Source organism: Hippocampus zosterae, chromosome 20 (genome assembly GCF_025434085.1).
Source record: "Hippocampus zosterae strain Florida chromosome 20, ASM2543408v3, whole genome shotgun sequence".
NCBI classification, from domain to species: domain Eukaryota; kingdom Metazoa; phylum Chordata; class Actinopteri; order Syngnathiformes; family Syngnathidae; genus Hippocampus; species Hippocampus zosterae.
In genome coordinates, this window is record NC_067470.1 from 12,097,205 (window position 1) to 12,124,573 (window position 27,369).

Here is a 27,369-nt window from a genome sequence, read left to right on the forward strand (position 1 = left end):
AAATGACTCTTCTAAGGGACCAGGCATTTTTTTTCTCTTCCATACTTACACATGACCGAAGACGCGAACAAGCTGAGCACGCAGGCCATCAGCAGACATGGCGACATGGTGACTGCTACCGTGGTCCGTCACGAGGAGAAGAGATACGCTCTGGTCAGGTGGAATTACTTTTCTGGTCAGGTGGAATGACTCTCCGATGTGATGAAGCCAGCGGGCTTGGCTGCCGAATTTAAGCACAGTTCACACGGAACAACATGAAGAGTTGAAAGAAAAAGGGCTGCCCTTTCAGTTCGCCAATGAGCCATCACAAAGATGGGAACGGGCGGTGCTACAGGGGATTCAGCGGGGGACACATATCAAAGGTGTATACCACTAACAAAGCGGTTGTTGTCATCGTGAAATCGAAAGAAAGGCAAATGACCCCAGTAAAGCGCAATGTACTGCTTGCATCTGTGCTGTACTTTAACTGGCAACATCAAGGAAGGCGTTTTGCAACATAACGTTTCAACTTGATTTTGTATTTGCCCTTTGTCGTGAGTTGCGTCATTTTACTGTCTTTGTTATGAACTTGCTGTTTTATTGTTGGATATATGATATTTGCTCCACATACGGCACTTTGTATACAGAAATGGTTGTTTTAAAGTGCTCTATAAATACAGTTGAGTTGAGTTGAGTAGAGGGAGGGGGGTCCAAAAGACAAAGCCAGTGACCATAACAGAACACATTGAACACGTCGCTCCCACTCGTTGCCAATCAATCACAGACAGATGTAAAACTGTAGAGGTCAAACGACACCCCTTACCAAGCATTCAGAGTCGAGTGTATGGATACAGTAATCCCTCGTTTATCGCGGGGGTTACGTTCCAAAAAGAACCAGTGATAAACGAAATCCGTGAAGTCGTGAATTTTATTTTTTTGCAGTCATTATACAGTATTTAACTATATATACAATGAAATCAAAGACCAAATCTTCTTTTCAGGCCCTATTACAAAAAAAAACAAACGTTTTAAATAAATATCATAGTTTTTGGAAATACTGTACTATCGAGACACGTCGCCGCCGATGCGTTCTGATTTCAAGGGTGAAAAGCACTAAAAAGTAAACGGCACTAAATAAAATCTGTGAAACAGTGAAGCTGCGGAAAGTGAACCGCGTTAGAGCGGCTACTTTCCAAAGTATGTCAAATATGTAAGTGGGAACATGCACTGTATGTACAAGCCCCCCTCCCCAAAGAATCAAGAGAGAGAGAGATATGGTGTCCCATATATCGTATGAGATAAGATAATAAAACCTTTATTTGCCCACACTGGGGAAATTTCCAATCTACAGCAGCAGAATTGAGGGTGGGTGGGAAGGGTATTGCCTAAAAACAAAGTATTGCCTTCACAAAACAAATACAACACAAAATATAGTTTTTTTTTCATACAGCACAGGTGAAATTTCTTTCCGCTCAACCCTGCTTGCCCCCTGCACACCTGTCACCCATTGGGGACACATGCTTTATTTGGGCGCTCTGGCAGTCGACTCACTGCCGGAGTATTCCACGCCGTGCCAATTCTCTCGCCCATTTACTATTCGACTTTACCTTAAAGCCTTGTAGCTGTTATTGCGCGGCTTGAAACCCTCTTGTGTGAGATCATATTCGTTCACCTAAATTATTATCCTTGCTATTTTTTCGCAAGCGTTTTCTGTTGTCTCCTTATTTATTTCCTGGTCCTTATTTTGACCAGCGCTTTTTGTTGTTCTTCCGGACGGGTATTTTGTGTTTTGTATTAAACCTCTTTTGTTCTCTGACAAACCTTTTCTGTGTCTGCTATTTCGGGGATCAACTACTGGTTGTTTTTTGTTGTCCTATCGCTTCGGGTACAACGTGACAAAGACACACACAGTCACGCAGTCTTCACCACTTTTTCTGCATACACTTTGTTGTTTGAAGCTGTTATCGATGAAAGAGGAGAGATTTCAAGTATCCTGTCACCAGTCAGCGGGGGTGCCCATTACTTCGACATCGCGGACTGAATCGCGGAAAAAACAAACAACAAGGTGTGTGTCTTTGTGCGTGTTAGAACTATATTTTTTAAGTTAATTTACACTGCACCCTAATCATCCTATCAGTCTCATTTTCAGAAAAAAGTATTCAAAAAATAAAATAAAACAAAGCAGGTAAATCTTTAACCGACGGTGGCGTGTGACCTGCATCACAGGAAGTTGTTCGCCCTCAGCAGTCTGCAATTGCAGCTTGTCTTTTTTCGTTATCATTCGGAGTTTGTTTCATGTACAATTCACCGAGCGCGCGGGGAAAGAATAAGAATCTCGAGGGCCCAGGGAAGCACTTTAAAACGGTACGTGTGAGCTACAACGGGGGCGGTCGCGGGATGTTGGTTGATCTATGTCGATCTTTGGTCCAAAACGTTTGGCCACCCCTGCACCCCTCACAGACGTTATGCTGAAAATGTGCGCATGTCAGCTACAAGCTAAGTTTGAAAGCAAACAAGATGCTGCAGCATCCATTGACGAAAAAAGAGATTGGCTCACATCTCCTGTCTTATGTCAATCCAACAACAACAATGACAAGCGCATGTCTCAGGAACACGACTGCCAAAAAATGACCTCGAACATCCATCCATCCATTTTCCGAACCGCTTGATCCTCACTAGGGTCGCGGAGGGTGCTGGAGCCTATCCCAGCTGTCTTCGGGCAGTAGGCAGGGGACACCCTGAATCGGTTGCCAGCCAATCGCAGGGCGCACAGAGACGAACAAGCATCCACGCGCACACTCATACCCAGGGAATATTTAGAGTGCTCAATCAGCCTGCTATGCATGTTTTTGGAATGTGGGAGAAAACCGGAGTACCCGGAGAAAACTCACGCAGGCCCGGGGAGAACAAGCAAACTCCACACAGGGAGGCCGGAGCTGGAATTGAACTCTACACTGCGAAGCCGATGTGCTAACCACTGGACGACCGGGCCGCTGACCTCAAACATCACTTCACAAATGATTTTTATAAATGGGCATCAACAACCAATAACCCAGCGGGGTAAAGGCCGGAGCTGGAATTGAACTCTACACTGCGAAGCCGATGTGCTAACCACTGGACGACCGGGCCGCTGACCTCAAACATCACTTCACAAATGATTTTTATAAATGGGCATCAACAACCAATAACCCAGCGGGGGCACCCTGACATCAGTTTGATGTTGAATATCGGTTCAGATTTTGACTAGCATGACAAATAGCCTTCAGAAGCATTTCACTCATATGATTGTAAAAAAGTCGGAATAAACTGTCCATCTCACATCCAATTACGGCAACATCCAATCTTCATCAATATCGTTGAAACCAAAACAACACAGAGGCCCAAACTTTGACATTAAATTGATGGCTCATATGCAAGCCAGTTACGTTAAGGCGGATGGGCTGACATACCGCTTTGCCCCGTTTCAACAATTGTTTGCGACAGAACTGACGAGGAAGAGAAAAAGAATATGCATCTTCATTTGAAGAGTTTGGAATCTTGTATAAAACGGTTCAAATGGCTCTTTCGTTGCCGACACGAAGGTAAAATGGCCCTCGCACCATTGAAACGTCGCTTCTGTGCAAAACGTGCGTTCGATGGTCACCTAAATTCATGTTGACATCTTTACTTTTTGTCACATCCACCTCTGAAAACATTCCATTGATTGCCCAAGTATGAAGGAGTTGAGGGTGTCTTCATCGAAGCGCTCAGAGCAAAGCTTATGTCGCTTCAACGCTAGAAACACGTCGTCCATAAAACACGTGACATGTCTTGCCACATGACACAATGCCTCACTTAGAAAAATGTGCAGGACTCTTGCATGCAAACGTGTTCATCGCAAATATATGGCTGCCGACCGAACCTTATTTTCAGTCACGCTATTATAAGACTGGCCATTAATAAAAGAAAAATGATGTCACTGATTCTTCACGTCTTTGTGGTCTGCAACTCAACATCAGTATTTCTCAACGTGGAAATAGCTACGATGATGGCATGAGAATAAGAATAAGAATCATTCAAATTTTATTTTGAGAAATACAAGCCTCAAATGGGGGTGGAGGGGGGACTCAACTCAACTGTATTTATAGAGCGCTTTCAAACAGCCATCGCTGCATTCAAACTGCTTTAGATGGAGAAACTAACATATACAATCAAGCAATAAATCAGTAACAACAACACAGCCAGCCTTATTAAGAGCTGGACTCATCATGCGTGATATGGGTGTCGTCGGTACAGCGTTCTGTTCTCTGACTGTTGACCTGGTGGCAGTTTTGCTTGAAACATACCATTGAGATAGAAAAAGGAAGGTTTTGTAAAGGCAACGAAGGGAGTCATACAAACTCGTGCTTTACCGTTAATTGCCTGTGAAGAAAATAGTGTTTGGCTCCACTCTGGCCTTGTTATTTTACCTTCGGACGCAACATAGTTCACAGGTGAGATACGATTAAAGGGACAAATAAAAACACGCACACGCACACACACACACACGCACGCGCGCGCACACACACACACACACACACACACACACACACACACACACACACACACACACACACACACACACACACACACACACACATTCCTGTAAGACTATATTTGTGAGGTCCGGGTAACTCCAGATAGGGAGTGAGGACCACCCTTTCTGATAGGTTTAGAGAGGAACTAGTCTTAGATTTGTACACTAGATGTCACCCCAACTACTTTCCCCACTTCAACTTCTTTAAAAAACAGAGCAATAAAAAGTAGACTTGAAACTGAAATCATAGCAGGAGTGAGGACTCTGAATGGGCACATTCAAAGTCCTCACTCCTGTTGTGACTTTGGTTAAAATATCTTATCTTTTTTGGTTTTGTTGCAGTTAAGCATACAAATCAACTTTTGGTATGGCCTTCAGAGTTTTTCCTCTCTTATTAACCTGCAATTACACAGCAGACATTTTGTATTTTAATTTTAAAAAGTGTGAGTAGTCTGTTTTATGAATAATTTGATAGTTAACTTAAGATAAGCAGAGTTCCTCAATTATACATTATATATCAATCACAACTTGAACCGATTGATTGCTGTACAATTAATACTACAATAAAAGTGACCCATGCTTTGGCCAATTAATTTACGGAACTAAATCAAATATATTGTAAAACTTTATAAGTACATGTCAACATTAAATCTCACCTCAAGTAGAACATTTTTAACAACACTGCTCAGGAAGAGTAGAAAAGAATTGAAAAAAAATACTCCAGCAAGAAAATTTAAATGTAAAAATGAAGAACTCGAGAAGCAGATCTTTTCTTGAAGTTCTTTACGTCTTTACAGGTTCTTTGAGCCAAGGCCTGCGGCTCTTTCATTTTGCAGTCAGTGCATTGTTCTTGCTTGACACCCTTTTATAAGTCTCCCCAGGTGTTTTTCCACAGCAGCCTTTTCTTCTTCATTCCATGGTCTCCTCAAATTTGCTCTGGGAGACCCTAAATATGATGACAATTGCAATTTAATGATACTCACAAAGACCACCTTGTGATAGCTTTACAATGTGGATTTTATACGTAAAAAAAATAAAAGTACTTGTCTTTTTCTCCAATTTAGATTTTGCCTGCTCTTTGGGTGTAAGGTTTTTTCCATCCATCCATCATCTACCGCTTATCCGGGGCCGGGTCGCGGGGGCAACAGCTTTAGCAGGGAAGCCCAGACTTCCCTCTCCCTAGCTACTTCTTCCAGCTCTCCCCGGGGGATCCCGAGTCGTTCCCAGGCAAGCTGGGTGACATAGTCTCTCCAGCGTGTCCTGGGTCTCCTCCCGGTGGGACATGACCGGTACACCTCACCGGGGAGGCGCTCAGGAGGCATCCGAATCAGATGCCCAAGCCACCTCATCTGGCTCCTCTCGATGTGGAGGAGAAGCGGCTCGACTCTGAGCCCCTCCCGGATGACTGAGCTTCTCACCTTATCTCTAAGGGAGAGCCCGGACACCCTGCGGAGAAAACTCATTTCAGCCGCTTGTATCCGGGATCTCGTTCTTTCGGTCACGACCCATAGCCCGTGACCATAGGTGAGGGTTGGGACGTAGATCGACCGGTAAATTGAGAGCTTCGCCCTTTGGCTCAGCTCCTTCTTCACCACGACAGACCGATACAACGTCCGCATCACAGCAGACGCTGCACCGATCCGCCTGTCGATCTCCCGCTCCCTCCTACCCCCACTCGTGAACAAGACCCCAAGATACTTGAACTCCTCCACTTGGGGTAAGATCTCCTCCCCGACCCGGAGGGGGCACTCCACCCTTTTCCGACCGAGGACCATGGTTTCAGATTTGGAGGTGCTGATTTCCATCCCAACCGCTTCACACTCGGCTGCGAAACGCTCCAGTGAGAGTTGGAGAGCCCCGTTTGAAGGAGCCAACAGCACCACATCATCTGCAAAAAGCAGGGATGTAATACTGAGGCCCCCAAAACTGACCCCCTCAACGCTTCGGCTGCGCCTAGAAATTCTGTCCATAAAGGTTATGAACAGAATCGGCGACAAAGGGCAGCCTTGGCGGAGTCCTACCCCCACTGGAAACGATTCCGACTTACTGCTGGCAATGCGAACCAAACTCTGACATCGGTGGTATAGTGACCGAACAGCCCGTATCAGGGGGTTCGGTACCCCATACCCACGAAGCACCCCCCACAGAACTCCCCGAGGGACACGGTCAAACGCCTTCTCCAAGTCCACAAAACACATGTAGACTGGTTGGGCGAATTCCCACATACCCTCAAGGACCCTGCTAAGGGTGTAGAGCTGGTCCACTGTTCCACGGCCGGGACGAAAACCACACTGCTCCTCCTCAATTGGAGGCTCGACTTCCTGACGGACCCTCCTCTCCAGCACCCCTGAATAGACCTTACCAGGGAGGCTGAGGAGTGTGATCCCTCTGTAGTTGGAACACACCCTCCGGTCCCCCTTTTTAAAAAGAGGCACTACCACCCCGGTCTGCCAATCCAGAGGCACTCTCCCTGTTGACCACGCGATGTTGCAGAGGCGTGTCAACCAGGACAGCCCCACAACATCCAGAGCCTTGAGGAACTCCGGGCGGATGTCATCCACCCCTGGGGCCTTGCCACCGAGGAGCTTTTTAACCACATCGGTGACTTCAACCACAGAGATAGGAGAGCCCACCTCAGAGTCCCCAGGCTCTGCTTCCTCCAAGGAAGGCGTGTTGGTGGAGTTGAGGAGGTCTTCGAAGTACTCTGCCCACCGGTTCACAACGTCCCGAGTCGAAGTCAGCAGCGCCCCGTCCCCACTGTACACAGTGTTAGTGGTGCACTGCTTCCCCCTCCTGAGACGTCGGATGGTGGACCAGAATTTCCTCGAAGCCGTCCGGAAGTCCGCTTCCATGGCCTCACCGAACTCTTCCCACGCTCTGGTTTTTGCCTCGGCGACCACCGAAGCCGCGGTCCGCTTGGCCAGTCGATACCCGTCAGCTGCCTCTGGGGTCCCACAGGCCATAAAGGCTCGATAGGACTCCTTCTTCAGCTTGACGGCATCCCTTACTGCTGGTGTCCACCAGCGAGTACGGGGATTGCCGCCACGACAGGCACCAACCACCTTACGGCCACAACTCAGATTGGCCGCCTCAACAATAGAGGCACGGAACATGGTCCACTCGGACTCAATGTCCCCCGTCTCCTCCGGAACATGGGAAAAGCTCTGTCGGAGGTGGGAGTTGAAACTCCTTCTGACAGGGGATTCCGCCAGACGCTCCCAACAAACCCTCACTATACGTTTGGGTCTGCCAGGACGGACCGGCATCTTCCCCCACCATCGGAGCCTACTCACCACCAGGTGGTGATCAGTTGACAGCTCCGCCCCTCTCTTCACCCAAGTGTCCAGAACATGCGGCCGCAAATCCGATGATACAACTACAAAGTCGATCATCGAACTGCGGCCTAGGGTGTCCTGGTGCCAAGTGCACATATGGACACCCTTATGTTTGAACAAGGTGTTCGTTATGGACAATCCGTGACGAGCACAGAAGTCCAATAACAAAACACCACTCGGGTTTTGATCGGGGGGGCCGTTCCTCCCAATCACGCCCCTCCAGGTATCACTGTCATTGCCCACGTGAGCATTGAAGTCCCCCAGCAGAACAATGGAGTCCCCAGCAGGAGTGCTCTCCAGCACACCCTCCAAGGACTCCAAAAAGGGTGGGTATGCTGAGCTGCTGTTTGGTGCATATGCACAAACAACAGTCAGGACCCGTCCACCCACCCGAAGGCGGAGGGAGGCAACCCTCTCGTCTACCGGTGTGAACCCCAATGTACAGGCACTGAGGCGGGGGGCAATGAGTATGCCCACACCTGCTCTGCGCCTCTCACCGTGAGCAACTCCAGAGTGGAAGAGAGTCCAACCCCTCTCGAGAGAACTGGTACCAGAACCCAGGCTGTGTGTGTAGGCAAGTCCGACTATATCCAGTCGGAAATTCTCTGCCTCACACACCAGCTCGGGCTCCTTCCCTGCCAGAGAGGTGACATTCCATGTCCCAAGAGCTAGCTTCTGCAGCCAAGGATCGGACCGCCAGGGTCCCCGCCTGGACTCGAATCTGCAATGAAATGGGACATCCCTGATTTGACACTCATTGTCAAATACATTGCATGCATTTTAACTGGTTAAATTATGAAAAAAGAGATATAGTTCCTCATCCAAAGCTTACCATCCAATTCAGTCTTCCCTCTTTTGGAGAGATGCTTTTCCCTTTTTGGGGCTAAAGGTCGATACCACCACATGAAAAGGAGAACAAAGTGACACATTTTACTAAATCAGTGTTGAACAAAAATATGCTATCAAGGCATTCATTTAGTATCCCAATTCCAGTGAAATTGGGACATTATGCTCATCAACCAAAACAGAATACAATGATTTGCAAATCATGTCCAACCTATACTTAAGTGAAGCATTACAAAGACAAGACAACATTCAATGTTCAATGTACATTTAATTTTTTCCAATAATATTTAACTTAGAATTTAATGGCTGTAATGCGTTCCATAAAAGATGGAACAGCTAGCAAAAAAAATAATGTTGAGAAATGCTCATCAAACCCCTGTTTGTCACATCCCACCGGTGAACAGGCTAACTGTGAATGGGTGGGTGCCATGATTGGGTCAAAAAGTAGCTATCCTGAATTCACAAGCAAAGATTGGGTGAGGGTCACCACAAGTTGAATCGTTGAAGGACAGAGTTTCACAACGTATAATTGCAAGGAATTGAGGGATTACGTCATCTTTGGTCCATAATATCAAAAGGTTCAGAGAATCTGGACCAATCAGTGCATGTAAGCGGCAAGGCCAAAAACAGATAACATTCAAAGGCCATGACCTTCGACCTATCAGAGAGCACTGCATCCAAAACCACCTTGTCCCAGCTTGTTTGGAACGTGTTGCAGCCATCAATTCCAACATAGTAGTGTAGCCAATTAAATAGAGGTTGAACATGACATGCAAATCATTGTATTATGTATTAAATACAAGTTCGTGCTTCCATTAAGAATAGAGAAGATTTACTGGGCAACATATAACATTTGAAAGGTATGTTACAAGAACATCTTGTATGATTTCATGCTAGTCAGTGTGAACCAACCGACATAATTAAATTTTGTTCGACCAATGCAAATATTTGGCAGAAATAAAATACTGATTCCTGATTCAAAATAACCATCATCCATAAATTATCTTCCCCCTTCAAGTGCATTCCAGTGGCAGCCAGTGAACGAGCCTGGTCTCTATTGAACGCGAATAGCAGGGGTTTCGAAAAACAACTTTTATATTATTGATAGATTACATTGTCCAGTGTGGGCAATGCATTTGATAAATGAAATGGTAAGAACATGAATCTAAATACAAAAATACCCAAAACAATGCTGTAATCGATCGTGTAATATTGTACAGTAGAAATTTTTGTTGTATGTCATTTCATAGTGCTTTAGGTGCTAGAGTGAATTTACGCCGCATTATTTCCCCCAAGAAACATTTGATTTATAACGGCTAAAAATACACAAGGATTAAATATAATTTATATATGTTCCTCATACTGCGTGACAACTGACCGGAACAAAATATGGAGAAATTAAAACTCTTGACACATCCATTCATCCGTTCTGCCCCCCCCCCACCCCAAAAGCCGACTGCCCCCATGTCGAGCGTTGCCACGTACAAAGTTACACCAGTGTAGCCCCTGAAAACAGCTTAAAACGGAGCAAATGTAACCCTGCTCAGGAGGTGGTTTAAACATTTACTCTGGAGTAAATGCTAGTATGCGGGGCAGCACCGATATAAAATGGGACGTGTGAACGCTACAGGAGTAGACTTGCTACGCGTGAAAAGAGTTGATTACATACGGGTAGAATGTGTTGCTTTCGTGCTCGTTTGTACTTCTGTCATCTTTCCTTTTGTAGGAGACTGGACCGTCTCAGAGTTGATTGTGTAGTTTGTTCCTTTGTTATGTGTTCACAAACCCCCCCACAGAATTTATTTTGTGATTCCTTATGTTTCCTTTCCAATTGCCTTGCCATCTTTAAATTTGATTGGCCACAGTAGAAGCAATAATGACTTCTGTGCCAAACTCGTTTGCCTTCCCTTTTTGTAAATGCTTTTATGGTTAAAGAAGGATCTTCTTTGCTCATCTTTTGTTTTTACATAGGTTAATGGGTTACCTTCTTTACGAATTGCAGACATGACTGTGCTCCTCTGCTTCATATGTCTGATGACTTGTAGAGTCTTCACTGGATGTATCATAAGAGAACAATTTTTCTACCTTTGGATGGAATATCTCCTCGTCATCACTCGACTCAGAGGATGTCTTAGTTGGTTTGTATTCCTCATCTGATCCAAAAAGACTTGAGTCAGAATAATCACCATCTTCAGTGGGATTGTCCATCTGTTATTAAAAAAAAATAAAAAATCAGAAAATACCATTGCAATTAATGATGTTAGAGAATAGTACTGATAATTCAGGCTTACATGACAAGATAGTTCTGTGGGATAAAATATTAATCGAACACATTAACATGGCAAAACAGAAATACCTTATAGAAATAACTTATTTTGTTTAATATGGGCAAATAAAGCATTTGAAACTGACCGGGTAATCAATTAAAAGTCGACTTATTATAATTTTTAAAAATGTCTATATCACTCATTTCCAGTGCTTGGCAAAGATAGGTAAGTGCCGAAACCAAATAATGGTATCAGGCTGATACCGGCATTATTTTAAGGTTATCGTGGAGGCTGCCAATACCAGCAATCGATATTTCAGAAAATGAAAACTTAATAAATGTAAATTTAATACTGTACTAGTTGCCACTACACATTTGGCGAATCATCTGCGTCACAAAGAGAGGCTTATTTCCAAGTATTTGGCAATCCAATAACAATGATGGCCGACACAGAGTGCGGAGAGAACAATTTTCCACGTGAGCTGTACCCAGGTCAATCTTTTCATACACCTATTAAGATGCAATTTCTGTATATAATTACAATATTTACATTAATTCTTTGAACGCATCATGTGTACTTTCTAATCAAATTTGTTTGAATTCCTTCCACGTTCATCCTATTATATTCCCAGAAGAGGAAATTTCTCTTAGTATGTGGCGACTAAAATGAACGCATATTCACTAAATCTCTGCACGCCAGAGCATTTTTTTTCTCCTTGAATTACATCAACATTCATCCACTAATTTGCCGATTAACGTCTAATCACTAAGTTGATATGAGTATGATAAGGTTAAGATTCATGCTAAGAATGCATCACTAGTGTGTTTTTATAAGCCTGGGCCAATAACTGGTTTGACGTTTGAAAAGTAAAAGTTTCAATCACCACTAATTCGGCTTTGCCAATAAGGATATTTGGGATCAATAAACGATGAGCGAGTGTGGTTACAAATCGCAAAGGTTGATGACAGTGACAATGTATGTTGCCACAAAAAAAATCATCAAAATGTCCCCATAAAATAGTAGAAAGCTTAACAAACAGAAAATATGCATCTCTCCTCATATAAGTGGGGGGTTTTTCAGCCCAAAATGCATAGGTTTTTGTGATCCACACATTTAACCTTTATTATTATTTTTTATTTATTTATAATTTTATTTTAACTTTTGTGTTGATAATGGTTCACAGTATAATATTTCGTTCAACCCACTTTGTTATCTGTAAATTGCTTGGTATTTTACATCGTCTTTTTGCAGTTACTTTCTGTATATGGAAAGACACTGGTTCCATTTGCAACTAATTCTCTGCTCAACTAAGATGGCGGCGGCGGCGAAAGACGCTGGGTCATTTGCAACTAATTTTCTGCTCAACTAAAATGGCGACGACGACGACAGCGGCGGCGGCGGCGGCGGCGGGGGGGGGGGGTGTTAAAACTTGATTTTACCACACCAACGGCCTATTCTGTGGCGCTGTATTGTGTGTCTGACGGCCTATTGAAAGTTTATTGTTTGAGAGGAAACTTTCTATCTTGGTGACAACTCCTTAGGTACAGCATAGTAGAGTTATTCATATAGTTGGTTTCACTCTAATGCTGATATAACACGAACCTTTGAGCCTGCCCGAATTACTTAGAATAACTAACTTGTAAGAAAATATTCAAAACTTGAGTGTCTTACCTGCTTTAATTCTGAAGTATTTGTCACTTTCTGGGGTTTTCTCGATGATGCTGACTCGTACGCTCACTCTTCTCAACGCCTTCCTTTTGTGCAGGTAGCAAAGCGCGCGTTTCCTAATTGATGGTCAGCGAGCGTGATGTGGGGGAGGGTAGCTGTAGAAACTCGTTTCCTGCAACGTAACTGTGACGTTTTGGGGTGTGAAAACAGCCCCGCCCCTTCATAACCAAAACTCCTTCAGTTTTCCTCTGAGGTCCGTTTTGAAGTGGGGCATAGTAAATGTCAAGCAATATCAACATATTTTATGAACTCTTGTTTACACCAATGTCATGTACTCCTAAAATGAGCACAGCATATATACATGCGTGTGTATATACATACTGTATATATATACAGTATATACACACACACACATATTTTAAAAACGACTTAAAATATTGTAATTGTTCTGAAAGCAACATTATTCCCAAATGCTAATATGGAATTGTGATGAAACATCATTATTATTTACTTATTGGATGCAATTCGTATTATACAGTTTCGATGTCCAAAGCAGAATAAAACGAATTAGATTTTCTGGGGACACGACTGCAACACTCAACTCTTCTTGCAAAGCTTTGTTGCTGCTGTATGAACCGCGCTCCTAATTGATCACGTGCTCAAACTAGTGTGGGGGAGGGGAGCTGAATAAACTAGGTTCAAACAGTGCAACTGCGAGGGTTTGGAGCTGGGAACAGCCCCTCCCCCCTTCATGGCCAACGATAAACTAAAATTGCTCAGCCTTTAACTTTTATTTTACTCTGCGGTCTGTTTTGAGGGGAGCATGATAAATTTCAAGCAACATCTATATGTTTCAGCAACTGTAATAACACAAATGTATATACCTGTTCATATTTTTTAAACCAGACTTAAATATTATAATTGTTCAATGAAACATAATTACAGTAAGTATTGCCATCTATGGACTTCTGTCAAACGAAAATTCCCTCACCCAGAATAAAAATCTATGCATTACACATTTGAGTACGATATTACATTATATGATTGCTTCAGGAGTATGAGGTACCGAATCCCCTGATGCGGGCACTTTGGTCCCTCCACCACAGATGTCAGAATTTGGTTCACATTACCGGCAGTAAGTCAGAATCGTTTCCAGTGAGGGTTGGACTCCGCCAAGGCTGCCCTTTGTCATCGATTCTGTTCATAAACTTTACGGACATTGGCAATTTCTAGGCGCAGTGTAAGTGTTGATGGGGGTCCATTTTGGTGGCCTCAGTATTACATCTCTGCTTATTGGCTCTTTCAAGCAGGGCCCTTCAACTCTCACTTGAGCGTTTCGCAGCTGAGTATGAAGTGGTTGGGATGAAAATCAGTCGGAAAAGGGTGGAGTTCTCTCTCCGGGTCGGGGAGGAGATCTTGTCCCAAGTGGAGGAGTTTAAGTATTTTGGGGTCTTGTTTGCAAGTGAGGGCAGGAGGGAATGAGAGATCGACAGGCGCAGCGGTGAAGCGGCTGCTGCTTGCTCTGCGCGCTTTGTATCGGTCAGTCGTGGTGAAGAAGGAGCTGAGCCAAAGGGCGAAGCTCTCAATTTACCGGTTGATCTACGTTCCAACCCTCATCTACTGTCATGAGCAATGAGTCGTGACCGAAAGAATGAGATCCCAGATACAAGCGGCCGAAATGAGTTTTAAAGGTGTTCCGGGCATGTCCCACCGGCAGGAGGCCCCGGGGACAACCCAAGACACGCTGGAGAGACTGTGTCACTCAGCTGGCCTGGGAACGTTTCAGAATCCCCGGGAAGAGCTAGGAGAAGTGGCTGGGGAGAGGGAAGTCTGGGCTTCCCTGCTAAAGCTGCTGCCCCTGTTACCCGACCTTGGATAAGCGGTGGAATATGGATGGATGGATATTACATTAGTGATCGATTCATAACAACGGACGAACGTTCCGATACCTGGAACCTGGAAGCCATACGGAAGCTCGAATTGGAGCAAACTCAAGCAAGTTCCGTTCGATACCGCGGAATAACTGTCTGCACCACTTTTTACTCTCTTTGGCACAAAAACAGCAGAATCTCTCTATTAGCATGAGTTTACTGGAATCGTGAACGACTTTCTATTCCATTCATTTACATTTACGTCCTGTCGATCGTTGCATCCAAACAAAGGAATGGTAATGACTGTGGAAGGGAACATGGAATGCATCCGATTAGATGCTCAAAGCAAGTTGCTTGTGGCTCGACGGACTGTAGAGTAAATGAACGTTTCCTGGAATGCTTGACCTGCTATCATGCTAACTCAACTCAACATTATTTATAGAGCACTTTCAAACAGCCATCGCTGCATACAAAGTGCTTTACATGGAGCAATTTAACATATACAACAAACAGTAACGCAGTCTGTAATAAATACGGTAGAAAGCACCGAACAGCAAAACCAAGAACAAATCTAAGTCATGGTGAGTCAAATGCCAAAGAATACAAGTGAGTTTTGAGGCGCGTTTTGAAGATGGGCAGCGAGGAGGCTTGCCGAATGTTCAGTGGGAGGTCATTCCAGAGAGAGGGACCAGCAACAGAAAAGGCTCCATCCCCTCTGAGCCTCAGTTTAGTTCTTGGTCCTTCTAATAATGTCTGGTCCGCAGACCAGATGAGGTCAGCGAGGTAAGGTGGCACGAGGTAATTTAGAGATTTGAAAAGGTCATTTAGAGATTTGAAAACAATTTGCGCTAACTGGAGCGCTAATCAGAGAGAAGGCGAGTTCCATCGCGCTATGGGCATGGAGGACTTTGAAGGGTCCCGTGGATGCCTTCAGACATTTGTTGCACAACATCAGCTGAGCAACGCTGTCTTGGGTGGTGATCGAGGGGAGGTCAAGTTCGAGATAGTGAGTGATTGGAAAGAAAAGCCACCAGCTGTTATAGGTCTCATTTTGGAGCAAAGAGCCCTCATTTTGTGACTACTCTTGTTATAATGTATTTTGTTCATATACCTGTACTGTATACTGCCGTTTTTGTGTTATTTGTGTTGTTGGAGCATATATTTTTGCATTTTACTGCTTGTGTTCTTACACATGTATTTTGTTAACACACTTGCATGTTCATAAAGGACGTGTACCGTAGTCATGTCCCACATAAGGAAATTCTGTTATCAAGACTGATTGAGCAACGCAAACATGATTTCTTACTAAAGAATACTTACTGTTGTTACTTATTGGATGCAAATCATAATGATCCAGTTGAAATGTCCAAAGCAGAATGAAACAAATTGGATATGCTGGGGACACTTCTGCAATACAGTACCTAATTCATTTTTTCTTGCAAAGCGTTGTGGCTGGCTTCTGCGCAGCTCTGCTAATTGAAATGTAAACAAACTCATGTCTGGGGGGAGGGGTGCAGCAAAAACTTCGTTTTGGAGCAGGTAACAGCCGCTCCTCTTCATGGCCAATGACTAAGTCAATTATCAAAATTGCCATAGCCTTTTTGAACTTTGAGGTCTGCTGTGAAGGCGAGCATGATAAATTTTGAGCAACATCTACATACAGTATTTGAGTAACTAGGCTCACCAATGTCACATACTCCGCGCACACACAGTATATTTAAACTGACTTACAATTTTACAATTGTTTTTAAAGCAACATAATTCCAAACTCTAATATGGAATTTAGATGAAACAATTATTTACTTATTGAATGCAAGTCATATTTTCCAGTTTCAATGTCCAAAGCTGAATGAAATAAATTGGATATGCTGGGGACACTTCTGCAATACAGTACCTAACTCATTTTTTTCTTGCAAAGCGTTGTGGCTGGCTTCTGCGCAGCTCTGCTAAATGAAATGTAAACAAACTCATGTCTGGGGGGAGGGGTGCTGCAAAAACTTCGTTTTGGAGCAGGTAACAGCCGCTCCTCTTCTTGGCCAATGATTAAGTCAATTATCAAAGTTCCCACAGCCTTTGTGAACTTTGAGGTCTGATGTGAAGGAGAGCATGATAAATTTTGAGCAACATCTACATACAGTATTTGAGTAACGAGGATCACCAATGTCACATACTCCTAAAATAATTACAGCAAATAAAATTAGATACATGTTCACAAACACAACCGCACACACAGTATATTTAAACTGACTTAAAAATTTACAATTGTTTTTAAAGCAACATAATTCCAAACTCTAATATGGAATTTAATCGTTTCTTGGTTTCTTGGAATTGGAATTCTTTACTTATTGAATGCAAGTCATATTTTCCAGTTTCAATGTCCAAAGCAGAATAAAATGAACTGGATTTTCTGGGGCCCTCCGTGAGTCGTCACCTTACCGTGGTGGAGGGGTTTGTGTGTCCCAATGATCCTAGAAGCTAAGTTGTCTGGGGCTTTATGCCCCTGGCAGGGTCACCCATGGCAAACAGGTTCGAGGTGAGGGGCCAGACAAAGCACGGCTCAAAGACCCCAATGATGAATACAATAAATGGATCTAGGTTTCCCTTGCCCGGACGCGGGTCACCGGGGCCCCCTTCTGGAGCCAGGCCTGGAGGTGGGGCTCGTTGGCAGGCGCCTGGTGGCCGGGCCTACACCCATGGGGCCCGGCCGGGCACAGCCCGAAGAGGCAACGTAGGTCCCCCTTCCCATGGGCTCACCGCCAATGAGAGGGGCCAAATGGGTCGGGTGCAATGTGAGCTGGGCGGCAGCCAAAGGCGGGGACCCTGGCGGTCCGATCCTCGGCTGCAGAAGCTAGCTCTTGGGACATGGAATGTCACCTCTCTGGCAGGGAAGGAGCCCGAGCTGGTGTGTGAGGCAGAGAATTTCCGACTGGATATAGTCGGACTTGCCTCCACACACAGCCTGGGTTCTGGTGCCAGTTCTCTCGAGAGGGGTTGGACTCTCTTCCACTCTGGAGTTGCTCACGGTGAGAGGCGCAGAGCAGGTGTGGGCATACTCATTGCCCCCCGGCTCAGTGCCTGTACATTGGGGTTCACACCGGTAGACGAGAGGGTCGCCTCCCTCCGCCTTCGGGTGGCTGGACGGGTCCTGACTGTTGTTTGTGCATATGCACCAAACAGCAGCTCAGCATACCCACCCTTTTTGGAGTCCTTGGAGGGTGTGCTGGAGAGTACTCCTGCTGGGGACTCCCTTGTTCTGCTGGGGGACTTCAATGCTCACGTGGGGAATGACAGTGATACCTGGAGGGGCGTGATTGGGAGGAACGGCCCCCCCGATCAGAACCCGAGTGGTGTTTTGTTATTGGACTTCTGTGCTCGTCACGGATTGTCCATAACGAACACCTTGTTAAAGCATAAGGGTGTCCATATGTGCACTTGGCACCAGGACACCCTAGGCCGCAGTTCGATGATCGACTTTGTAGTTGTATCATCGGATTTGCGGCCGCATGTTCTGGACACTCGGGTGAAGAGAGGAGCGGAGCTGTCAACTGATCACCACCTGGTGGTGAGTAGGCTCCGATGGTGGGGGAAGATGCCGGTCCGTCCTGGCAGACCCAAGCGTATAGTGAGGGTTTGTTGGGAGCGTCTGGCGGAATCCCCTGTCAGGAGTTTCAACTCCCACCTCCGACAGAGCTTTTCCCATGTTCCGGGGGAGACGGGGGACATTGAGTCCGAGTCCCATGTTCCGTGCCTCTATTGTTGAGGCGGCCAATCTGAGTTGTGGCCGTAAGGTGGTTGGTGCCTGTCGTGGCGGCAACCCCCGTACTCGCTGGTGGACACCAGCAGTAAGGGATGCCGTCAAGCTGAAGAAGGAGTCCTATCGATACTTTATGGCCTGTGGGACCCCAGAGGCAGCTGACGGGTATCGACTGGCCAAGCGGACCGCGGCTTCGGTGGTCGCCGAGGCAAAAACCAGAGCGTGGGAAGAGTTCGACGAGGCCATGGAAGCCGACTTCCGGACGGCTTCGAGGAAATTCTGGTCAACCATCCGACGTCTCAGGAGGGGGAAGCAGTGCACCACTAACACTGTGTACAGCGGGGATGGGGCGCTGCTGACTTCGACTCGGGACGTTGTGAACCGGTGGGCAGAGTACTTCGAAGACCTCCTCAACTCCACCAACACGCCTTCCTTGGAGGAAGCAGAGCCTGGGGACTCTGAGGTGGGCTCTCCTATCTCTGTGGTTGAAGTCACCGATGTGGTTAAAAAGCTCCTCGGTGGTAGGGCCCCAGGGGTGGATGAGATCCGCCCGGAGTTCCTCAAGGCTCTGGATGTTGTTGGGCTGTCCTGGTTGACACGCCTCTGCAACATCGCGTGGTCAACAGGGAGAGTGCCTCTGGATTGGCAAACCGGGGTGGTAGTCCCTCTTTTTAAAAAGGGGGACCGGAGGGTGTGTTCCAACTATAGAGGGATCACACTCCTCAGTCTCCCTGGTAAGGTCTATTCAGGGGTGCTGGAGAGGAGGGTCCGTCAGGAAGTCGAGCCGCCAATTGAGGAGGAGCAGTGTGGTTTTCGTCCCGGCCGTGGAACAGTGGACCAGCTCTACACCCTTAGCAGGGTCCTTGAGGGTATGTGGGAATTCGCCCAACCAGTCTACATGTGTTTTGTGGACTTGGAGAAGGCGTTTGACCGTGTCCTTCGGGGAGTTCTGTTGGGGGTGCTTCGTGGGTATGGGGTACCGAACCCCCTGATACGGGCTGTTCGGTCACTATACCACCGATGTCAGAGTTTGGTTCGCATTGCCAGCAGTAAGTCGGAATCGTTTCCAGTGGGGGTAGGACTCCGCCAAGGCTGCCGTTTGTCGCTGATTCTGTTCATAACCTTTATGGACAGAATTTCTAGGCGCAGCCGAAGCGTTGAGGGGGTCAGTTTTGGGGGCCTCAGTATTGCATCCCTGCTTTTTGCAGATGATGTGGTGCTGTTGGCTCCTTCAAACGGGGCTCTCCAACTCTCACTGGAGCGTTTCGCAGCCGAGTGTGAAGCGGTTGGGATGAGAATCAGCACCTCCAAATCTGAAACCATGGTCCTCAGTCGGAAAAGGGTGGAGTGCCCCCTCCGGGTCGGGGAAGAGATCTTACCCCAAGTGGAGGAGTTCAAGTATCTTGGGGTCTTGTTCACGAGTGGGGGTAGGAGGGAGCGGGAGATCGACAGGCGGATCGGTGCAGCGTCTGCTGTGATGCGGACGTTGTATCGGTCTGTCGTGGTGAAGAAGGAGCTGAGCCAAAGGGCGAAGCTCTCAATTTACCGGTCGATCTACGTCCCAACCCTCACCTATGGTCACGAGCTATGGGTCGTGACCGAAAGAACGAGATCCCGGATACAAGCAGCCGAAATGAGTTTTCTCCGGAGGGTGTCCGGGCTCTCCCTTAGAGATAAGGTGAGAAGCTCAGTCATCCGGGAGGGGTTCAGAGTCGAGCCGCTTCTCCTCCACATCGAGAGGAGCCAGATGAGGTGGCTTGGGCATCTGATTCGGATGCCTCTTGAGCGCCTCACCGGTGAGGTGTTCCGGTCATGTCCCACCGGGAGGAGACCCAGAGGAAGACCCAGGACACGCTGGAGAGACTATGTCACCCAGCTTGCCTGGGAACGGCTCGGGATCCCCCGGAGAGAGCTGGAAGAAGTAGCTAGGGAGAGAGAAGTCTGGGCTTCCCTGCTAAAGCTGTTGCCCCCGCGACCCGGCCCCGGATAAGCGGTAGATGATGGATGGATGGATGGATTTTCTGGGGAGCGGCCTGGTGAACTAGTGGTCCGCGTGTTGACCTCACAGCGCAGAGGTACCAGGTTCAATTTCAGCTCCGGCCACCCTGTGTGAAGTTTGCATGTTCTCCCCAGGTCTGTGTGGGTTCTCTCCAGATCCCACATTCCAAAAACATGCATGGCAGGCTAATTGAACAATCCAAATTGTCCCTCGGTGGTGAGTGTGAGCGCGGATGGTTGTTTGTCTGTGTGTGCCCTGCGATTGGCTGGCAACCGGTTCAGGGTGTCCCCTCTCTACTGACCGAAGACGGCTGGGATAGGCTCCAGCACCCCCCGTGACCCTTGTGAGGATAAAACGGATCGGAAAATGACTGAATGTATGTTACAATGAGAACTCCGACATGCCTGAGGGCGTAAATATGCTTACAGCTTTAACTTTTTTAATTTAATTGCACTTTCCTATTTCTATTTAATGTGGTAGTTTGAAAATATAAATAAGAAGTTCCTCACCAATTACTCAGTACTTGTGATTCTTTCACTACGTACATTCATTCATCTTTCGAGCCGCTTGATCCTCACTAGGGTCGCGGGGGTGCTGGAGCCTATCCCAGCTGTCTTCGGGCAGTAGGCGGGGGACACCCTGAATCGGTTGCCAGCCAATCGCAGGGCACACAGAAACGTTCAACCATTCGCACTCACACTCACACCTAGGGACAATTTAGAGTTCAATCAGCCTGCTACGCATGTTTTTGGAATGTGGGAGGGAACCGGAGCACCCGGAGAAAACCCACGCCCGGGAGAACATGCAAACTCCACACAGGGAGGCTGGAGCTGGAATCGAACCCGGTACCTCTGCACTGTGAAGCCGACGTGGTAACCACTGGACTACCGGGCTGCCCCACTACGTACATATTTACTCTTATTCAAGGACTCTTTTTTTTTACATGTCATATTTTTCAAAAGTAACACTAATACAATTGAGTGCACATTTATTCTGCCACCTCTGTCCTTGTGTCCTTATGGAAAAGATGAGACTGATGCCCTAAATATAATAGTAAATAATAGTTCCATCAGTAGTATACAATAGAATATAAAACATTACTCAGTAAAAATACTCAGAGAGCTTTGCTTAATGTTAGAAATGTGCACTTCAAATTACAAATGTGGAGCTATGAAATGACAACTAAAACCTCAATATGTCACAAATGGAATAAGTGTGTACTTCACTAAATTATTTTAGGTTTTTTATTTAGTGGTTTGATTTAAGGTGTAATTTCGTGTGGGTCTGAGGCCATATTCCAGATTTGGGTTTGCATAACAAGTTCTATTTCATAACAGGATGTTTGTTAAAAAAGTTAAACTTAGACAAATATTAGATATAATAAAAAATACATCATTGTTTTACTTTCTAATAAGCCCATGAGACTGTTTTCTATAGTTTCAGTTTTGTTGGAACAAAAATATTTCAGAAATCAATAGGTGGCGGTAGTGAGTAAAAAGTGTGTGTATTGAATTTAAATGAAAATACACACAAAAAATCATTTTTGGTATATTTGTGAGGACCTCTCTGAAACTTTGAGAGATGCCTATATAAACCCTCTAGAGGCCTTTAGAATGAAAAACTTGTGAGGACTGGCCTAAATGTCCTCACTTGTCAAAAATGTCCTCACTACGTTGGTCTTATAATCACAGTGGTCCTCACAAGTATAGCCGTACAAACACACACACACACACACACCTACACACACACACACACACACACACACACACACACACACACACACACATGATTTTTGTTAATGTACTATTTTTCTGGTTCTTTTGGACCATCGATTACTGTTTCTACTTTGCCAGTGCGCTTTTGCTCAGAAATATTTTTTGTACGGGCTTTGTGTCGGCGTTTGTGGGATCTAATCTCCATTCAGTTTGTCCCCGAACTGTGTCAAGCCGTACGCGATTGGTCGGGGGTGGGTTGCAGTGACGTGTTCAATGTGTTTTGTTAACTTTGTCTTTTGGATCACCTAGAAAATGGCATGACTCTTCGCAAGGGGTAAGTCCAAAATAAAGTTGAAATGTTTTGTTGCGCAATGCCTGCCTTGATGTTGCCAGCTAAAGTACAGCACGGAAGCCAGTACGTTATGTTTTCCTGGAGTCTTGCCTTCGATTTCATGATGACAACGACCGCTTTGTTTTCGGTGTACAACTTTGAAATGTGTCCTCGTAAAGCTAGCGCCCCCGCCGGCCCCCCGGAAGCACCGCCCGTGCCCGACTTTACGATGGCCAATCACCAACCTTAAAAGTTCAGCTCTTTTCCTTTCAACTTCTGATGTTGGGGGTGCGTCCGTGTGTACATAAGTGGCGAGCTGCGCTTAAATTCTGCAGACAAACCTGTTGGCTTCATCACATCAAAGAGTAATTCCACCTGACGAGAAGGATCGCGGTACCATTCGCCATGTCACCACTTTTGCTGTGGGCGTGTTTCATCAGCTTGTTGGCGTTTCCCGTAATGTGTGAGTGTGGATGAAAAAAAAATGCTTAATACCTGCGAAGAGTATGTTTCCGAGTGGATTTTTGTATTAACAGGCACTTTGATTGTGTCATACCGCAAGTGTGCATTACATATATACAGTAATTGTTGGTTACATTCAAAATGTAGTCAACATTTACAGATAAAAGCGTGAAGCCCTCAGTATTGCCTTCACTTTAAGTTGCACCATAATTTCTCAACATGGAATGGTGGTACAAGCTGCAAAGGTGAATGTTTATCAAGTCAACTGCCATTGAATTGTCTTCATTCGGGAAAGGATGCTTCTGTCCTCATGGACATATGTATCTATGAGCTCCAAAAAAAAGGGAAGGGCAAAAGTTGAGGATAAACTGTTAAAAAAATGTGATCAAGCTTCTTGAGCAAGACGAAAGCTCAATTGATTTTACTGCTGTCCCACCATGAAAATCACATTTTAAAAAAAACAATGAATTGTCCAAACTTTGCACACATGACAGCGTTTACCTGCCATTCATCTGTTCAACTAAAAAAAAACAAACAAACAAAAAAAAGTTCCTTGAGTCATGAACGCTCAACGCACAATGCATGTCTTTGAATGTGTGCACTGACCCAAAATCCTTCCCCGTAGCCATGGGCTACCTTTGTCCTTCATGTCCTGTGTGTCCCTGTGACAAGTGTCCATGCCCTTCGTGTCCCCCTTGTCGTTGTCCTAAGTGTCGTTGTGCGACTTGTGCCCCTCCGACGACGTGTCCCCCTCTTCCTCCTATGACCTGTCCTCCTCTTCCTCCCATGACCACTTGTCCCAGTCTTCCTACTTGTCCTCCTCCCCAGCTGCCAACATCCGGACCAGGTAACTGGAGTGAAAACCCTTCTCTGACGCATGTGCCTGATGACATCAAAGGCTTGGGCAAACTTCTTGTGGCGCCTCATCCGGTGAGTGGGGGATTTCTGGCGTGACTTCTGAAGAACGCGTTTCATATCACGAATGACGGACTTTTGCTCAGACTGAGTACAAGCATCCGGGTTTCAGCGTCTTAAACGATTCCACATCATTTGCATTTCCTTTGGTTACCCTTGAAAATTGTATTTACGCAGCTCGGATTCAGAGTCGACCTTTTGGGGCTGCTCAGCGTTGGCAGTAACCTCGCCGTCAGAGGACGAGCCAAACCGATGGCTGAGAGGTATGTGGCCACACGCCCGACAAAGAACGATTTTACCGTGACAGCATGTTTATGCGGCTTGAAGACAGCGAATGGATGAATATTGCAGGCTAATCTTCAAGCTGGCCATGGCCGACGACACGGCGCTGCACTTGGGCTTTCGCATCAACGAGAAAACGATTATGATGAGCTCTGACCTGCATGGTACTAAAAGCGTTGAGGAGAAAGAGGTGGCCTCCTTCCCCTTCCAACCCGGCCAGGATTTTGAGGTCAGAAATCATTGCATCGTTCTACGAAATCTCCATGACCGCACTATCTGGTTCCTGGTGATCTGATGGTCTTCAATTTTGGTTTTTGAGAGTTTGTCCATTTTCAATAACCACGACAACCTTGCTCTTCGTGTGCACAGACGCGGACAGACAACCAGTTGGGGTTTTTTTTGTCTCGGAAAAATGTGTGACTGGTTCATGAGTTCTTAGTCAACTGCAGCTCACCATTTTTTGGGTGTTGAGATGTTGAGATGTACAGGAAAAAGTCATTGACTGGTTCAAGCATTCTTGGCAAGCTGCGTAGCTCACCTTACTGGCATGTCATTCAGATGATCATCCAGTGTGACATCGACCGCTTCCACGTGACCGTCGATGGCACCCACCAGCTGGAGTTCATCTACAGGGATGCAAACCTGCAAAGCATCACAGCACTAAGAATGTGGCATGACGTGTTGCTGAGGGACGTCAGGTTGATGTGACGTCTCCGCCGTGACCAGATCGGAAGCCCCCAGCTGACGGACGCTTCCTGTCTGCTCGCCGTGATGTGAACAGCAGTTGAGTCGATTCTAACATGACTGCTCAGTGCTGCCAATCTCTGTGATCAGTGATGACTAATAAAGCCGCTGAAGAATATTTGCTTGGATGAAAAATTGTTTTTTCTTCAGGTATTTACTCGGAGTGGTGTGTGTGTGTGTGTGTGTGTGTGTGTGTGTGTGTGTGTGCGTCTGTGTGTGTGTGTGCGTGCGTGTGTGTGTGTTTGTGTGTGTGTGTGTGTGTGTGTGTGTGTGTGTGTGTGTGTGTGTGTGTGTGTGTGTGTGTGTGTGTGTGTGTGCGTGCGCGTGTGTAGGCGTGGGGGTCGCTGTACTGGAGCTACAAGAAATGAGGGGCCTTTGTTGCCTGAGCCACTCTGGGGTACTGGCAATTTGAAGGAAATGGCCAAATAAACCTCTTAAATACAGTTTAGAATTGTTTTTTGTTTTTCAAAATGTGTTTTTGAAAATGTGACACTGGCTCATAGCTGACTCATATTTTCCAGGGAAGGCCACTGAGCCATTTTGAAGACAAAACCCCCACCATTAACAAATACAATGATCATGATGGCAAGCATGAGATGTGTGCCATGTTTTATAAGTTATCACGAATGTTAAGACCAGGCAAACGTGAGCGGTGGGGAAAATAAAGGCTTTGCTTTTCATTATTATGAAAACAAATTCTAGGGTGACTTCAATGTGTTGCCTCGCTATAAAAAAAAGGTGGACTCCATGTTTTAGCACGTGCCTTCTCTTGTGCTGTTACATATACCACCAGGTGTTCATAGATTCAGGTAAGACGATCTAAGGCCATTTTTTATTTTTAAAATTACAAATCAAACATTGGTTCTGTAGCCACAGCTGAAGGGTTTCCCCTCGTTTTTTGTGTTATGTTTAGACCCTAAAAAGTAGTGTTTTCTTGACACACTCCACAATACCACAGCAACAGCGCCGTGATAAAATTGCCTTGCAACATCATCAGGGCCTAAACACTCCTGAGTAAATAGGAGCTAAATATGGTCAACCTGCTTGGAGGAAAAATGTCAAAGAAGAAAACATATATGCTTTAGCCAGTAGGTGGCGATACCACTACGATGAAAAATAGGTTCATGGATTTCTTCATCCCTGGAATAAAATCAAATGCGAGACATCTTTCGACGATTTGATCGCGTGGATCAAGTGACAGCAGCTTTTGTCGTCAAGGAGACACCAACTTTTAACGTACAGTAAATTCAAAATGGTTGCCCTCTTGTTCGATTTTACATTTCAAGACAACCAAAATGTCATAAGCTGCTTTGTTTAAAATAAATAAAAACAAAATAAAATAGCGGGCTCGAGTGAGCCCGGTGTGTTTCATGGGTGTTCATGTCCACCACGGGTGTCAAAGTCAAGGCCCGGGGGCCAGATCTGGCCCGCCACATCACATCAGACACATTTTGAGCGCTGGTTTAACAGGTGCTTTTCATGCAGCGGGCTCTTTGTGTCAGCGGGAGGTGACTTGGCAGTCTTTTTATTTTGGTATATCAGTGGTGTCCAAACTGCGGCCTGAGGGCCCCTGGTGGCCGGTGACGTGACCAAAAAAAATGTGTAAGAAGATACAGTTAAGCCATTAGTGATGATGAGAATAACAATTTATCTTCAAAACACTTCAGTGAATAAAGATCATTCTATTTTAAGAGGCAACATTTGTTTCTTCCACTCAGTGCTCTCTGGCTGATTTTTAAAGACATTGCATTAATGATCCTCAGGGCACTGAAAATTTGTCAGTTTATCTTTTTTTTTATCACTGGGGTGATTGAATTTGGCTGCTGTTAAATGCAGAGCTGGATCAGTTCTGTGAGAGAGAGGGCTGTTGGCCACACCAAAAACATCAACCATTTTCCTTAGCACCTTCAACAGAAAGCTGATGAAATGAAGTCGGCACAGCAAACAATATATAATTGCTTTCGTGACTGATTTGAGCGTGTTTCAAAAATCAGTTCAGTTCGGTTCAGAAACTTTATTTATCCCCATGGGGCAATTAGGACTTAACAGGCATGCTCTGCACAAGAAACGTGAAAAACAATGACGAACATGGGATACAGTGCAAAGGGCCTTTCGGTACTCGCTGTGTGCACAGCTCCCCGAGATCTTAGTTCAGAAAGGAAACCACTATGGAGCGAGAGGGGGAAAAAAACATGCTATCCACTTCTGAGGATAATTAAAGTCTATGAGAAAAAAGACCCCATCACGTAAACAAGCGTATGACAATTACAAGTCACAAGATATAACATGTAATGAGGGGCGGATGGATGGGAGTGCGGGGGAGTGCGCCGCGGCCCGACCGGCGAGCTGCCCAGTCCATTCGAGCGCTCAGCAGAAGCAAATCAGGAATAACGAAGGCGGTGATGACAAGGGTGTGTATGCGCGTGTGATTGTCTGGTTGTGTGTGCGCGTGTCAGGCCGCAGCTGCTTCTTCAAGGTCTTCTCATGGAGACAGTCCTGGCTTATCAGTCAATGGCCGAGAAGGAGGGGAGGGGGTGATGGTAGGGCACTAGCTTCCATGCGTACATTCTTCCAGAGGAAAGGTCCAGATAGCAGATGTTTTGGGAACGGCTGCCAACAATTCCAGACAGCCTTGAATCCGTGGCC

At 45.9% G+C, this 27,369-nt stretch overlaps 2 protein-coding genes across 4 annotated transcripts in view; one reads left to right on the forward strand and one right to left on the reverse strand.

Moving 5' to 3' along the window:
• The window catches only part of LOC127593070 (brevican core protein-like), a 71,364-nt gene extending 46,740 nt beyond the window's left edge, over positions 1–24,624 (reverse strand). Inside the window, exons 1-2 of one of the 3 annotated variants that reach the window (XM_052054285.1) lie at positions 24,518–24,624; positions 50–220 (exon numbers count right to left, since the gene is read on the reverse strand). In XM_052054285.1, coding sequence (XP_051910245.1) covers positions 50–107 — 58 coding nt within the window. In that variant the 5' untranslated portion in view covers positions 108–220; positions 24,518–24,624. Of the gene's footprint in view, positions 1–49; positions 222–24,517 lie in introns of those variants that run through there. The other 2 variants (XM_052054286.1, XM_052054287.1) reach the window with 2 other exon arrangements.
• LOC127593086 (galectin-4-like) lies at positions 22,765–24,841 on the forward strand. The gene is made up of 5 exons (XM_052054311.1): positions 22,765–22,783; positions 23,408–23,712; positions 23,875–23,960; positions 24,049–24,208; positions 24,538–24,841. The coding sequence occupies exons 1-5, from the start codon at positions 22,780–22,782 to the stop codon at positions 24,685–24,687; spliced, it is 705 nt and encodes a 234-aa protein (XP_051910271.1). The 5' UTR covers positions 22,765–22,779; the 3' UTR covers positions 24,688–24,841.
• Positions 24,842–27,369: the final 2,528 nt, after the last annotated feature.

Excerpts from the sequence above, each read along its gene's own strand:
- LOC127593086 (XM_052054311.1), top strand. Across the intron at positions 23,713-23,874 it reads TTCTTGTGGCGCCTCATCCG|CTCGGATTCAGAGTCGACCT; the intron begins GTGAGTGGGGGA and ends GTATTTACGCAG. Across the intron at positions 23,961-24,048 it reads GCCAAACCGATGGCTGAGAG|GCTAATCTTCAAGCTGGCCA; the intron begins GTATGTGGCCAC and ends TGAATATTGCAG.